This window comes from Cuculus canorus, chromosome 7, assembly GCF_017976375.1.
Source record: "Cuculus canorus isolate bCucCan1 chromosome 7, bCucCan1.pri, whole genome shotgun sequence".
Lineage (NCBI taxonomy): Eukaryota > Metazoa > Chordata > Aves > Cuculiformes > Cuculidae > Cuculus > Cuculus canorus.
In genome coordinates, this window is record NC_071407.1 from 18784637 (window position 1) to 18800804 (window position 16168).

At 36.0% G+C, this 16168-nt stretch overlaps 1 protein-coding gene across 4 annotated transcripts in view; it reads left to right on the forward strand.

The window, feature by feature from the left end:
- ERCC6 (ERCC excision repair 6, chromatin remodeling factor) overlaps positions 1–16168 on the forward strand; it is a 46384-nt gene that overhangs the window by 24903 nt on the left and 5313 nt on the right. For all 4 annotated transcript variants that reach the window (XM_054071783.1, XM_054071780.1, XM_054071782.1 and 1 more), the window contains exons 8-16: positions 862–997; positions 7656–7826; positions 8273–8449; positions 9839–9955; positions 11347–11442; positions 12085–12303; positions 13057–13167; positions 13613–13732; positions 14809–14903. In XM_054071783.1, coding sequence (XP_053927758.1) covers positions 862–997; positions 7656–7826; positions 8273–8449; positions 9839–9955; positions 11347–11442; positions 12085–12303; positions 13057–13167; positions 13613–13732; positions 14809–14903 — 1242 coding nt within the window. The remainder of the gene's footprint in view (positions 1–861; positions 998–7655; positions 7827–8272; positions 8450–9838; positions 9956–11346; positions 11443–12084; positions 12304–13056; positions 13168–13612; positions 13733–14808; positions 14904–16168) is intronic.

The following is a 16168-nucleotide window of genomic DNA, read 5'->3' on the forward strand; positions in this document are numbered from 1 at the left end:
CATAGTCAGGCAGACACAGATCAGTATGTGACAATTGTAGTTGTTGCCTTTGCAAACTCACTTTGTTCTGTTTTATGAAGAGCAAATATATTTGATAAATAACTACTAGTAACCATCACTTAGTGTATTTCCTAGATTATTTTTAGTATTTGTTTGTGATGGTAGTATTTCTTGTTTGGCTGTTGTATGAGAGATTTTTCTTTTCTTAAGGTTATGAGTAGCTCTGAATTTAACATACAGAAAGACTTTAGTTTCAAATTTCCTCAGTAGTTCTCAGAAGCAATCATATGATTATGAATAAGAAAATTATGAGACAATTTAAGGCCTGCTCAGACCCCAGCTTCCATGGATGATGCATTCTGCTGCTTTAGAGTCCTTGTCTTATTTGTAAATTGTGATGATAATAGTACAGTATATTACCAACATGAAGCAGAACACCTGTGTGTAAGTCCATTTGTGAGACTCTAGCTACGTATTCTTTTTAATAGAAGTAATAAAATAGTTGTTTGTTAATGATACCTTTTCTCTTACAGCAACAGCAGTCACTTAGACCTGATTTGTATTACCACAGGAGGAAGTTCCCTTATGCCTTATTGTTTGGGCTTTTTTATTTCTGTGTTTATCTTGATAGATGCATTTGCTGACTGTTCAGTGGATAAGGTCTTATGGCAGTACACCTTTCATCTTCCTTTAAAAAGCAGAATTCCAGAAAAATGAAGTGCCAGTTTATTTACATAGCTCTCATATTGCACTTGAACTATGAATTGTGTCATTTTAGTGTGTGTACTTTAGTGAGTCCCTTAACATGAAGTCTTTATTTCATGTTAAAGTTGGTTTTTTTTCTTTACTACTGCTTTTTAGGTACCAAGGATTGGGTCCAACAGTGATTGTTTGTCCGGCTACTGTGATGCACCAGTGGGTAAAAGAGTTCCACACTTGGTGGCCTCCATTTAGAGTTGCCATTCTCCATGAAACTGGTTCTTACACTGACCAAAAGGTAGTTCTTTGTTCCTGAATGTTTCTGTGCAAGTCTGTGCTCTTTCTGTGACTGAACTTTCTGTTCTTCTAAAACACTGTTTTGTATAGATTTGTTAGGAAACTGGACAAAAAGGAGGTAACACAGAGTACGTTTATGTTATGGTATGGACTAGGGTGGCCTGAACAAATCACACATACTAACGGGTTTCTTGCTTGAGCTTTGCTTGTATTGTAGTCCATGCTAGAAATTCATGGCTAGACTTCCTGTACACTAGATATATGCTTCTGGTACTGGTGAATTCTTTCCTTGCGCTTTTGTGCATCATAATGTCATTGATTTAATATTTAATACGCTTTGCTTACACAGGCCATTTCTCTTCAGTTGACCAGTGCGTTGGGTGATATCAGGTAGTCTCTTTAATGACAGTGTTACTTTGTTGGCTTTCTTTTTTTTCAGGCAGTGCCTTTTCTCTCTTAATTTTCTTAGCCACTCTCTTAAATATGTATGTTCTTATTCTGTTTCTTAAGTGGATAAGCCTGACTTGTCTGAAGTTTCAATCCTTGGTACATTGCAGAAACAAAAAAAGAAAACTTAGATTTTTGTTTTCCCTTGGTCTTATTTCAGGTGCCTAAAAGGATTTCAGGGTTCATCAGAGCATTTTTAAATTTCTCTTTAAATATTTATTGAATTTCTTGTAATGACATTAAAATGATATGGTGCTTAATTGCACTTGATTAAACGTATTCTGAGGTAATTGATGCAGTTACAGTACATGGCAAAAAAGGAATAGCACTCTCTAATGTGCTAATAGCTTCCTGTTGTTCAATTAACTTGGTATGCTTTCAAGCCCTAAAAGTCTGTTGACCTCAATAACATGCTCGCATGTCTTCCTAAATTAAATTGTGTGTGCTTATTTTGTGCTATTTGTTAATTAATGCAATTGACAGACTGGCTTAAATTTTTCCACCTGCAGGAATAGTGAGGTTTTCAGGACTTCATTTTCCCATTATCCTCCCCAGATTCCTACTCAACAAATAAAAATTAAGGATTCTGGTTACTATATGATCACTTTGGAAAGGTTCGGTTCTCTAATTCTACCCTAATGCCACATCTTCTGAGAGCTGCCACATGCTTTAAACAAGTGTTTAAACAAGTGTCAGTACTGATGTGGTCTTCACCTCATGCACTTCTTTTTCCAAGATGCCTCTTAGTTAGGAAAGAGCAAGGTTGTGAGTAATGTAAAATTAAAAATAAATAAATTAACAAATAAACAAAACAACAAGAAGAAAACAAACCAAAACAAAAAAAGTTTTCCGATTCTGGTTTTCTTTAGACCTGCAAGAAAAGTTTACTGATAATGTATTAGTATAAATAACACTTGAACACTGAAAATATATCACAGAAAATACAGGCCAGGTAATAATCCTGCCTATAATTTCTTTTCAATATGCATTCTTTCTATGAGTATGTTAGTGCTGATCTGATTGCATCTTCCGCTTGTGTCAACTTTATAATACTCATCGAGGGACCATTCTGGCCTTATGCTCTGGCATAAGAAATAAATTTAATAAAATAAATAAAAAAATTTATTTTAGAAATAAATAAGAAAATTGTGGTTAGATTGTGTAAGAACACATGTTTGTTCTTTGACTGAGATTAATTTTACACGGCCAAAAGCCAAATTGCTGTGCACCCATGTTCTCGATGTTGCACAGACCTGTTTGGAATTAAACTGACAATTCCAGGGTTCACCTGGTGTTCTGTTATTGTATTATGGTCTATCGTGAAGAAAATGAGAAGTGTTTTGTGCTGGACAGCTAACTTGCAAAGAAACAGGATTGAGGAACTGAAAATTGTTACCTACTTTGTAGTAAGAAAGGTCACTTCAGCCTCTGCACTAACAGAGGTTAGAATGATCTTGACTGGGAGGAGGCCATAATTGTCACCCAGATTAACTGGGCATCAGACAGTGAATATCTTAGTGGTTTTGAAGAATGCATTATCCTGCAGTAGTTGGCCAACAGGTTGTTCATGGTAAAGGAGAGTATTCCAGCTTGTTCTGTACAGGTCTGTGAAAGAGGGACAAATGATTGCTAAGGAGCAGAGAAAGGTTAATCTTAAAACTAACGAAAGAAAACTGGAGAAAGAGAATTAAGCAATGACAGGTGTCCCATAAGGCAAGACTGTTTCTTAGCAGAAAGAGATAACAGCTGGAGTTTGATTCGGTAAAACTTAAGTTGATCTTTTAGTTGAGATGGATTTGCATAATTACTGCCACAACATTGTCAGGACTCCTGAAATATTGACGAATACTAAATCTTTCAGCACTGGTGAAAATATGTGCTTTTATGAATAGGTGTTTTCTGTTGTACCTTCTGAGGTACCCTAGCATCAATGCAAGATCCTTCCAGTTCCTTAGACTTACCCACAAAAGTATTTGCTTGACAGAGAAGAGTGGGAAAGACATCTACTCTGCTTGTTATATCATAAATTGATACTAGACTATACCTTGCACATCTTTTCCATTAGTGACAGTTCTTTAGTGTTGCAAAAGAACTTCTGAGCAGTGTGGTAAGTGAAAGGCTCACCAATCATTACCTTGGCATATCCTCTCTTCTCAGTCTGTTTTGATTTTCTTTGCAAGCAACTTTAGCATTTGCCACAATAACAGTATGAAATAAAGCCTGAATTGTGACCACCAGATTGGCTGCGGATCTGCTCAGCCTGTTTCAGTTGAGTCACCGAGGCGTTCTACATAGGTACTGTAGTATTGGTGTAAGCTTTTAGAATGTGTGATGCTTCAAAAGAGAGACTGCTTCATTTCTTTGCTCAAATAACGGTGGTGGACAATTTTGTCAGTAAGGGAGAGAAGTGTATAGTTCCAGTTTCACTCCTTGAAATATGACATAGTTTGAAGGCCTTCAGCTATCCACAAGGGAAGGTAGATTGGTATTTTAGATAATGGAAGGAAGGCACAATAGCAAGTTGAATGCATTTCCAAGACTTTGGAGCTAGTTTAAGGCATTTGGGTGAAATATGAAACTTGTTGGGTTTTTATTATTAATCACAGAAGATCATTTGGTTCTTCTGTGATGATAAATATGCATAAGTTGGAAGGAGGAGGAAGAACCAGATGTAAGTAGTAGTCTACTCCTTGTGAAGTCAGCTTTCAGTTTGAACAAGGTACAGCATTTGTGGCTATGTCTGTCCTGTGGCGTTGTCTTACGCTGTTAACCTCCTAATATGGTTTACACTCATATCTGATGTAGCTTGAAGTGACTGATAAATATCAAGTGCTCTGAGACCTCTTAAGGATGAGAGAAAATGAAGAAGTAAATTTAATGTAATGTATTATAAATACTGTTTTATTTATAGTAGAGAACAGAAAGTAAGATGAATAAAGCTCTGTTAAGTGTAGGAAAAAGCTTTCTGTACACAGAGCTTGTCCTCTTGTTTCAGAACTTCTGATGGTACATGAGCATTTGTAAATCATAGAATATAAGAGCAACATTGACTTTAGTTATCTTAGTTTAACATATTGCACCTGGAAGAAGTTCTTTTAAGATCAAGGCTGAACTTTCAATTTCTTGATCTTTAGAACGGGTGTCACTAAGCTAAACAATTCTTTCTGGTGGTAATTGCATGCCATTTGTAAAGCCATAACTTTACACTCGCTTGTTCTGGTCAAATGCTGGACACACTGCATCCCGTCAAAAGTCATTGTCAATTCGTGATGCTTGCACCTGTGGAATCATCGGTTTGACTTTGGACACTGAAGATTTTAGATCTTCTTCCTGCACAGTAAAGTACACAATCTACGTGTAAAGAAAATAAGCCACAGAGGTTACAGGTATTGGCATGACTACATATGGTGCCTCTGATTTTGCCAAAAGCTCAATTTCTGAGTTAAGGACCAACCTTGGATAAACTTGGTACCAGGCCAGAAGAAGTAGCATTCTTGTTAAATAGACAGTAAGTGCTTTAGCTCTTTTTATTGCAACTTTTACATTATTAAACATTGTAATGTGTTCTTTTGAAGCCTCTTCATGGTGCCATTTAAATTCTTTTGATGTGGGCAGGGAAATAATAGAGGTTTTATAGGTTGAATTTATGGATCTCTGGGCTTAATGTTTGGTTATGAGAATGGTGATGGTATAAGTGACTAGATACTATCTCTGTATATTCACACTTGCCTTAAAGGTATCTGAATGTTTAGAGAATTTCATAGTTACCACTGGTCTAGTTCTTTAAGTTCAGTCTTAACATACCCATTTCTGTTAATGAAAATTACCATTTTTAATAGATAATATTAAAGAAGAGTTCAAGTCCTCTTAAATATTTTTAAAAGACTACTTTATGCTAAAAAAAAGACAAACCTTATTTTCTGTAAGCATCTGTCAGAAAAATTGTTCTGATTTTTGTAGGTTCAGAAACAAACTTGTAGCTACAGCAAGGTACCAACAGGAAAAAAAATATTTACTTAGAGGTGCATCCTTCGAATAAATCATAAACGTTTTGTTTGATCTTTGTCCCAGTGAAGACAAGGCAACAGAATCAACTTACCACCCTAAGTTAGGAGGAAATACTGTCCTTGAATTGTAAAAGCGTGAAATACCATGCTGAACAGAACTACATGATCAGAATTACTCTCTGTTCACAAGGTCCTCTATTCATTAGTATCCTTTAAAGGCCAGACTTCAGAATTTCAAAGCAAGATAACTGCTGTGTTCTTTTGGCATTAGTAAGATCTGTTTCTTTTAAGCAGGTTTGTTAATTTGGTTGGGTTTGGTTTTGTTTTTTTTTTTTTTTAATTTAACAGTGTATGCCCTGAAGCACTTCATTAAATTGTATTTCCTGAGGGGAGGAAAAAACCCCATACTTGAATCTAACCAAACAGCAATTGTGAATTAAAGAATACATGATAAAATAGCATAAATTCTGAAATGCCACAGCCTCAAAGCAGTGTGTATCCAATATTAATTCTGTTATGTTTTAAAATACTTAAAATTATTCCAAGATCTGCAACTAAAATTAAACCTCTAAGAAAGTACCCAGTGCAGTAAAAAGAGAGTCGATGTGTTGTAGTGTGAGTTGATAAAATTGTGTTGCAGCATTTCTTCATTGTCAGCACAAATACTTGTTTATTAAAAATTTAGCTTGAAGGAAACTTTAATTAATTACAGGTTCGGTAAATCCTGACTAGGATTCTGCTGTGGTGTGTTTACAGTGAATGGCCTTCATGTGCCTGTGTTTCACTTCTGTTCTCTCTACTACCTGACAATGTGATTTATGGCTGTTGTTTTCTGCTAGTCCACTGTTTGCCCTCTAGGAGGGATTGGTCTCTTGAGCCTCCATAATAACAGCAGCACTTTCACAAAACATCTTTTAATGACAACAGTGTAGCGTTCTGTAAGTCAGGCTAATTGCAGACATACCCTATTAATTGCAAAAACTAGGAGAGGTTACATATTTTACAAGCTTTTAATTTGAAATCGCCCGAGATGATTTGTCTTAAGTGTTCGGGTAAAGATGTCTACACTATTCTATGACTGGCCGTTGCTGAGACTCCAGGACACAGTCGCAGACTATGGGCAATATACCACGTAGAATTAAGCTTTGTGTGTCTATACCTGCCCAGAAATCCTACTCCATGATACAAATGGTTCTAAAGATTACATATTCTCTAGAGAATCATGATGTCAATAATATATAACATGTCATGTTATTTTCAGGAGATGATAATCAGAAAGTTAAATGCAGAATTGCTTTTGGAATCTCAGGGTATGTCTCTGAGCAAGAAATTTTACAGTAGGAGATCGTAGACTATTAACATTATCTGAGTCTTTGAGATGGACTTTTCCCTTTTGTTTTGGTTTGATTTGGGGGGTGGTGTTTTGTTTTTTCTTAAGGGTTCTTCTAGTAACAAGAGTTCTCTCTCTCCTTTAGTAAATTCTGTGATGATTCTACTTTTTTTCTTCTACATGGATTATGATGCTTCATCCAGAATTGTCTCCCAGCGCATGATCTTCTGTTTAAATCTTCTAGATTTATATGTGGAGGACAAATGCAGGAAAGATGAGTCTTGAGTACTGTGGATGCTGTGGAAAGTGATACAGGCTGTCCCTGCCCTACATAATTTACAGTTATGAAGCCTAGTAAAAATGTACGGAAAGGATATAACTTACACAGGAGCAACAAAATTTGAAGATTAATAACAGATATATTAGTCCTGTTATTGAGAAAGGTCGCATAGAATTTAGGATTACCTAGATTTTTGTGAGTTTTTTTTATTTTTCACTTGTTTAATTTTCCTCTAGCATTCTATATCTTGCATGCAGTACACACCGGGGTTTGTGGATATAGAAGAACTTGAAGAAACCAATTACTTTAATAAAATTCAAAGTTGCCTCTTAAAAAAATAAGTGTTTCCTTCTGACCAGGCTTCAGATCAAATTCTGATCTGTCACACCATGGTATTCAAGTGCTTCATTCTGTCACAGATGAGCTAAGAATCATATAATCAAAGTCTTGCCTGTACTTACTTTCTTTGCAAAGGAAATGATATATCTGCTTTTTCAAAACTTTCTGTTCATACTTTGGACAGCAAACCTGTAGTTGACTAAGTCTTGAGTTTTCTGTCTCACTGTTACTGACAGCAGGCATCTTTTTCTTTTAGATGAAACTAATTCGTGAAATTGCTTCATGCCATGGAATTTTAATTACGTCTTATTCATACGTTCGACTGATGCAGGATAACATCCACAGCTATGACTGGCATTATGTGATTCTGGATGAGGGTCACAAAATCCGAAATCCAAATGCCGCAGTCACACTTGCATGCAAGCAGGTACTTTACAACAAATAAATGGACAACTTAAGGGCTGAGGGGGAGGGGGGCTGCAAAATCTAGTAGCCCGTATTTATTATAAAAATGCACATTTGACCATTAATAAAGAATAAAAGCTTAAATCACAATGGTCTATATTTGAGTATTTAATTTACAAAATTAAATTTGCATTAGTAAATTTCCAGAAGTATGGTAAACAAAAAAATCAGAAATGTTATTGTGTAGCAATTTACCACTAGAGATGAACGTCAGATTGCTGGTTTTCTTTTTTTTTTTTCCTAACAGTTTATGGAAATTATATTGGAGAAAGATGTTCATTTCAGGTATACAGAGGCCACATATTTTAAAAAGAGAATTCATTGATGGTGAATATGCTCTGAGGCAGCAGGCAGGTTACACCACGAACCCTGAAAGTAATTCTTGTGGTTTTGGTTTTTTATTAATAGTTCCGGACGCCCCATCGACTCATCTTGTCTGGCTCCCCTATGCAAAATAATCTAAAGGAGCTGTGGTCCCTCTTTGACTTTATATTCCCAGGGAAACTGGGAACACTACCTGTGTTCATGGAGCAATTTTCTGTTCCTATAACCATGGGAGGATATTCCAATGCTTCCCCTGTCCAGGTAAATGCTTCAAAAGTCTCACTTTGCTTGACGGAAACTGTTATGCTCTTTCAAAACTGATTTTTAAATGTACCTCATACAACATGTTCTAGGCAGGAATGCAAAAGAGAGTTGCGTGTGTGGTTTTCTGCTGCATGTGTGAAAAGCACTGTTCCACTAAATGGGACCGTTTCATTTATAAAGGGGCGTAGCTTATACACAGTGTTTTGTCAAAAGCCTAAAGTTTAAATCATTAGAATTATTCTTTGATATAAAGCCAGTTGGATAAGCAAGTCAGGGTGAGAGTAGACTCATCTCATATTTTGATGTATTTAAGTAGAACTTCCCTGTTTGATATCAAGCTTCAGCAAATTATGCAATAGAGGAATCCTTAAATCCAAATGGAAAAACATTTTAATTTTAAAGAAGCTAAACTAGGTATTGGAAGTCTGAAAGTAGATATACTGTTTAATTTTGAAAGCAAAAATTATTTGGAATATTATTTTGAGTAAGTATGTCTGTTATAGTTGTGTTATAAGCATGTCTGTAGGTAGTTGTGGTTCTCAGTATTTATGACTTCTTAAACATTTTTCAAATTAGATGATAAATTGTCTGCATAATAATCTGCAAGCTAAGTTTAATGTAAATGCTATAATAAACTTGTGTCCTTTTAAATATTTTTTGTAGTATTTTGCACACATGCATTTCTAAAGTTTTATTTTCTTTTAGAGTTTAAGTACTTCCCTTGTTTAAAGCTTAGTGATTTACTAAATTGGGCAGCATTTTTTACATATCAATAATTTATTATATTCTTTGCTTTGCTTTAAGAGAAATGAGGGTCTTTTTAGCCATTATGTACAGTTAATACCCATCTCACACATCCATTACCCATTATAGAACCATATGCTCCATTTAAAGCCAGGGTGACCTTTCATTTCTGTGATCATAGGGATTTTCTTGTACCGATTTTTTTTTTTTTTTTAATAGTCTCAAGCGGACACTAATCTTCACTTATTGTCTAGTAACCACCACTGCTGCAGGCTTCTTTTTTGATCTTCAGTGTATGTATTAGCAGGTTTTCATCTGAATTTTGGTTCTGTGGAAGTTTATAATCACTTCTTAAACTGAAGATTTCTAAAAGAAATCTCTCATTTCTGGTCTCTTTTTAATTTCACTAAATTAGGGAAGATAAATAGTAGTATCTGAGGAAGACTGACTTATTCAAAGTTATTGTTGCTAACATGAATTTTATTGCTATTCATGTGTTGAATATGTATCTGTAGATCCACATAAATCATAAACCTTCTCATTTGATTATGATTTTTCTATTACTTACTATGGAATTTTTCTTGTTGCTAAAATTAATAGCAAGAACCAAAATCAAATTTTTGCTTTTTCTTCCTCCTTCAGGTAAAAACTGCATACAAATGTGCCTGTGTGTTACGGGATACCATAAACCCCTACTTGCTGCGACGAATGAAGGCTGATGTGAAAATGAGCCTTTCACTTCCAGATAAAAATGAACAGGTTTGCTTATCTTTACTATTAGGTCTGAGCTCTGTCCCTCCCCAAAATCCAGTCTGTCATGGGCATTTGAAAATAATTAGTGCTAATAGCAGGTGAAATGCCATTTTAACAAAAGATAAGATGTAGAGCTTTCAAGTTGCTCATTCTTTCCACCTGCTTTCTGAGTATTAAAATGTTGTTGTCTTGCAGGGTCAATACAAGTGCACCCTCATCTGAAAAACAAAGGAAATATGAAGTGCAGTCAGGTCTGCTTAATACTGTCTTCCTAGGTTACAGGTGCATACAGAGGAGTTGTCTGTAGGTTGTTTCCTATGATGAATCTCTTGGACACTTGAACATTGTTTCCTGCTGTGAAAAGGTTAATTTGGGTAGCAAATAGTAGAGAAATACTTGATAGCAGTTGTTGGTACTGCAAGCTAGTCGAGCCTGTACATTCTAATAAATTTCCAATATATAAGCCTTTTGATCTAAAACTTGTTTGCTCTACAAAGAGGTGGGATGTTTTTTAGAAAACATTTTGATTCAAAGTAGAGGAGATAGAAGGGATTATCTAAACAACTGACATTTCTACAAATACTCAATTGTATTAATTATTAGATTCTTCTGCCACTCAGGCTTCAGTGCTTCAGGCTTTCTTGTCCTCTCCTCACTCTTATCCTACCGGTCCCTCTAAGTACATATGCTAGTCTTTGTAAGACAGTGCTGAAAGTTAGGTAACAAATTAGTAGGCTATACTGGGTTGGTGCTGTGCAGTCTAATTATTTTTTAATCAAATTTTTAATTTCTGTATACTTTAGAGAGTCTAGGCTATTTACTCTAAAGAATGTAGTCATAAACAGATCAAACAAATGGGATTTTTTTTCTTGTCAGCCACAGGTCACTACATAAGCTTGACTTGGGGCATAATGTTGTGTGCCTTGCAGGATGCAAGGAAGTAATTTTGTTCCATTTTAGCCCATCAAGCCATCTGAAAAACCATTATATGCTTATACTTGAAGGCTAATGACAGAACAGGTTTCATATGCTAACCTAGTTTTCCAATGAGGTACTAAAAATTTACAAGTTGTAAGGGATGTAACAGACACACAATGGAAAGCGTTTCCTATAAACATAGCTTTGAGAGCGTGCTAAGGTTGCACGGTTACCTCATTAAAACTGGGAAATGGCAGTGCTTTGAAAACTAAAGCAATTTAAGCAGAGAAAATAACTGGGAAAGGGCGTAGAAAAACTGATGAAAAATCATTTTGATGATTATGTTCATTCTCTAAAAATTCTAATTTTTTTTTTTATTTCTAATTATTTCTGTACACAGTCTTTTTAACTTATTATTTCACCATATCATTTGGAGTTTACAGGTTGTGCTTCAATGATTCATTTGTTTGTTTTGGTAGGTCCTCTTTTGCCGTCTGACAGATGAGCAACGTCAAATCTATCAAAATTTCATCAACTCTAAAGAAGTTTACCAGATTCTCAATGGAGACATGCAGGTCAGCATTAATTAAGGTTAATGGCAGGTAGAGTTTCATGGATAAAGCCATGAACTGACCTTTGCATTCCTCTAGCTGGAGTCTGAGCAGGAAGGGAAGCAAACACACTGATTTCAGTTCTGCTTTTGCAGATGTGTGCTTTTCTTTCTCTGAAATATTCCATGGACTATATAGAGTTAGTGATCCCTACATGGTGGCATGACCAGATAAAATTAAGAATGGAATGAAGTTCACAATATGTCCAAATCTGCTAATATGGTGGGATTTGGTAAGAGACACACAATAATTTCAAGTAACAAACTTGGAATTTTTCCTTTTGAGTAGGAAAAAAATTCACTGTGAAGTACAGCTGTAAGTGCTAATGTGGAAGCTGTTGCAGAATTCTCTTAACATTGTCGCAAGTATAGGCTTACAAGAATATAAAATTTCATTTATCTTCTCTTGTACTGATATTTTCCTAAAATTTCCATGAAATGAGCATTAGCATCCTTTGGCTTCTCTAAACAGCAAACCACTATTAAAACAAAACTTTTTGATGATGCCTGGATTAATCCATTGCTGTTTATCTTTCTCAAGTACAACCCATATAGACACAAGTATTTGTCAAGATAATAAAAATATATTTTCTCCTGTCTTCTTTAGATTTTCTCAGGACTAGTAGCTTTGAGAAAGATTTGCAACCACCCTGACCTCTTCTCTGGTGGTCCCAAGATTTTGAAGGGTGTACCAGATTCTGAAGTGGAGGAAGCAGATCAGTTTGGATATTGGAAACGTTCTGGAAAAATGATAGTGGTAGAATCCTTGCTGAAAATATGGCACAAGCAAGGCCACAGAGTGTTGATTTTTAGTCAGTCGAGACAGGTAAGATGAGCTTTCAGTTTTAGTTGCTTCTAAAACTGAAAAAGTGTGTGTGTGTGTGTCCCAACAAGAGTTGTAATTAAAAACACCTTTTGTAGTATCCGTCTCAGAAAATTAACATTCTATTGAAAATAATACCAGAATGACTCAAGTATTTGGAATAATTGGAGAGTCGTTCCCAAGCTCAGTAGGCTTTACTGGAATGACAGAGTCTTGTGGCAGTGTTGCCCAAATTCAATATACTGGGTCAAAATTTGTATCAGTTGTACCCATATAAAACCAGACTGAAGCACTGGTGATGTATTTATTGTCCCTGCTGTGTAGTGTCAGGATAGAATTGCCAGTTTTCTTACTCTGTTTCAGGATTAGATATGCACGTGCACTAGAATATGTGCTTTGGGCTGGTAGCGCAGGTGGTGATCTTCATTTGTTTTCCCAATGTTTTCATGATTTTGTCCTGCATCCATGGAGTCCATGGCATGCTACACTATTTACCTGGTTAACTGTCTTGAGACCATGGCTCTGGACTTCCCAAACCAAACAGAAACATTCCACTTATGCATTCAGCAATCAAATAAGTACTTTGTTGGGGTTTTTTTTCCTAGTGACATAAGTTAATTAATTTTCTGATCATTTAAAATTTACAAGTTTTTAAGTCATCATCTTGTTCTATTGGCATTGCAGTTAGTACCAGAAATTCTTAGTAACTTGGTCAGAGAGTAGCTGGATTTCATGAAATTTTTTCCATCACAACAGATGCTGCAGATACTTGAAGTCTTTGTGAGAGAGAGAAACTATTCCTACCTCAGGATGGATGGCACCACAACGATAGCTTCCAGGCAGCCCCTTATAACAAGATATAATGAGGTGAGATGTTGTATCACAAGCACTAATGCCTATTAGTGAATACAGTTGAGTTCTTGCATTCCTTTTTGGTCTGTTTTTAAATACACTGTTTCAGATTTGAGACACAAAACTGCACAGTTCAGTCAAATGAAATCACTTTCTTTCTGAGAGGGGAAAAAGTAATTAATTTTTTTCTCACTTAAGTTGAGGTTTTCTGCTCAGAAGAAAAAGCAGTTGAAAAGGAGGAAAAGAAATTTTATTGGACAACAGTAAATGAAATTTGGATGAAACTACTTTTATTTGTCAAAAGAGATATTAGGCAAACAATAAAATGTATTTCTCTTGGCTCCCTTTGCATCTTTGCAAATAACACTGATAATAAAAGAATCTAGGAAATAAATTAAAGAAAAAAGATATCTTGTACTTTGGTAGTTCTTGCTTTATTAAATTCTCTTTTGTGTTATAGGACGAATCTATATTTGTTTTTCTTCTAACAACTCGTGTTGGTGGCATTGGAGTTAACTTGACTGGTGCCGACCGGGTTATTATTTACGATCCTGACTGGAATCCCAGTACAGACACACAGGTGAGTTTGGTTCATTGCATTCCATTTACCAGCTAAGTTGAAATAAAACTGAAGATAGAATGACATTTATTCTCCTCAAAGAGTGTTGAAGCATTATGTTGCTCTTCCCTGAGTTGCTGTTCCCAGCAATGGTTGCTTAGGGTGCAGTTCCAGATCATGATTACTCTTGTGGCAAAGCCAATTTAAGTGGTTTCCACCACATCCCCTTTATGCTGTTATACCTTACCACTCTGTAATACTGGTGATTCATATAGCCTGTCTAGAGTATAGCCAAACAAATGGTTGAAACAGCCTGGGTTTTTTTTTAATAAAAAAGCAAACAAACTGATATTTTTGAAAGGACAGCACAGCTGTGCAAGCTCCTGAGCAGGCATGACTGTGCCTGGTTGCAATGCAAAGTGGAAAAGAGAACAAATGTTGCTTAAATAGTCTCTGTCACTAAATAATTATATGAAGCTGTGTCCTTAGAAGCTGCTGTTAAACCAATACCTTAAAAGAGTTGTTCTTTATCTGATGTTGTGGTGAAACTCTGGGTTGTCAGATCCCTTAACAACATTTGGGGGTTACATGTCTGAGAGGAAGAAAACACTTTGATGAAAATCTTCCATAGCTCTGAGATGTGCAGGTGTGTAGTCTGATCTAAAGTGGTCTGTTTTAGTGGTTGGTTCAAGATGTTTGTAGGAAAGTTTTCAGTTACGAAAAAGGAAACTTCAAAAGAAATGTGTATATTTTAAAGCACTTTTGTGAAATTGATCCCTTTTGGAATATGTCTATATAAAATACATATCCTAGATACATGTTCTAATTTTAATGGTTTTTTTTTTTCTTTGTGAGGGTTTTTGCACAGATTTCTTGGTACAATGGGAGCCTTTTTTTTACATATGTAAGCTTTGTGAATTGTTTTCCTCTCCTGCTGAGGTAGCTGTTTGTATTTCTACAGCATTAGGGCAACCATGTAACTTCTTGAATTAATTGTCAGATGTCCAAACTAGGTTTGAAACAGTGGTGTTGACAGATTTCTGTCAAACTCATTTATAAGAATCTAGTGTCTGGTAATAAAACCTTTTGTGTTCCAGGCTCGGGAACGTGCTTGGAGAATAGGCCAAAAGAAACAGGTGACTGTGTATAGGCTCCTCACCGCAGGTACTATTGAAGAGAAGATATACCACAGGTCAGTTGGCGTGATTGCTTGGATAGAGCCATATGCTCAGGAAAATGTTTGTAGCAAACCTGAGGTGGTGTAACAGTGACATACCTGTGCCTGTGCACACCTGGCTTGTAACCCCCAGGCCTGGTCGTGATGGGCACGTCACAGAAACCTTTTTAGATTATCTGCTGAGAAATGAATGGGCCACCTCCTACTATTAGACTCCCAGTTGCAGGGCTGTGCTGCTACCTCTCTAGCTCCAAGACCCACATGCTAAATATACCTCATCAATCTGTTCCAGCGGCTGTGTCCAGCACATCCAGAATTCACTGTAAACAAGTAAGGCATAGACAGGAAAAAATTTGCCCCTTACTCAGAACAAAAGATGCCACAAGTCAGAAATGCAAATCAAAATTAACAAGTTCTTTATATTGTTCTTAGGATATAAAAAGATGTATATGCATCTATTTACTAGTCTGCAAACCAAATTCAGTTTTGCTCCTAAGTCATTCCAAAGTAAGATAATTAAGAACCACCAGTCATTCATGTTGTTTATTCCAAAATGTAACTGAAGCCTTAAAATGCTCATATAACAAAAATCCTTGAAATATTTTTTTTGTTTTCCTTTCCTGTTCTGCTTTCTTAGTAGTTACGTTCACTCACATGAATTCCAAATGAATGTATGTGGGAATCCTCTGTCTAGGCATTACTTTTTAGAACTGGAATATCCTCTTTGAAAGTGCAGATTAATGAAAAGCTCTAAATAATGAAATACCTGCACTTATTGAGTGCCTTTTTTTAATCTGTTTCACCGCGTGGTCACAAAGCATCCGCTGTTGGCTGGCTTGCATCCCTGTGGCATACTTGTTTGAACAACACTGACCGCATCAAGGAAGTGGGCTCTAAGGGTCAGGGCAGCCATCAGAAATCAATTTATTTCCAGAACAGTGCAGTGACACTGAACTTTAACCAAGTTGTCTTTTCTCTTTGCCTGTATTTTCCTCCCTGCAAATATGTGATCATCCTTACAGGAAGCTATGAAGCTCAGTTAATTCTTAAAAACTTTTTAGTCTTTTGATGACTGCACTACAAAACTTAGGTTTTGCCAGTTGGGTTCTAAAAATAGTTTCCCTGCTTAATGCCACAAAGCCAAAATGATGATTAAAAAATGTTCTTGAGAATTGGTTTCCAGCTTTATTTAGGGAGGTATTTTTTGTACAGAAAAATAACGCCTAGAATTTGCAGTTAAAAGCTATGTAGTACGAACATGGCATAGAAGTAGATTTACC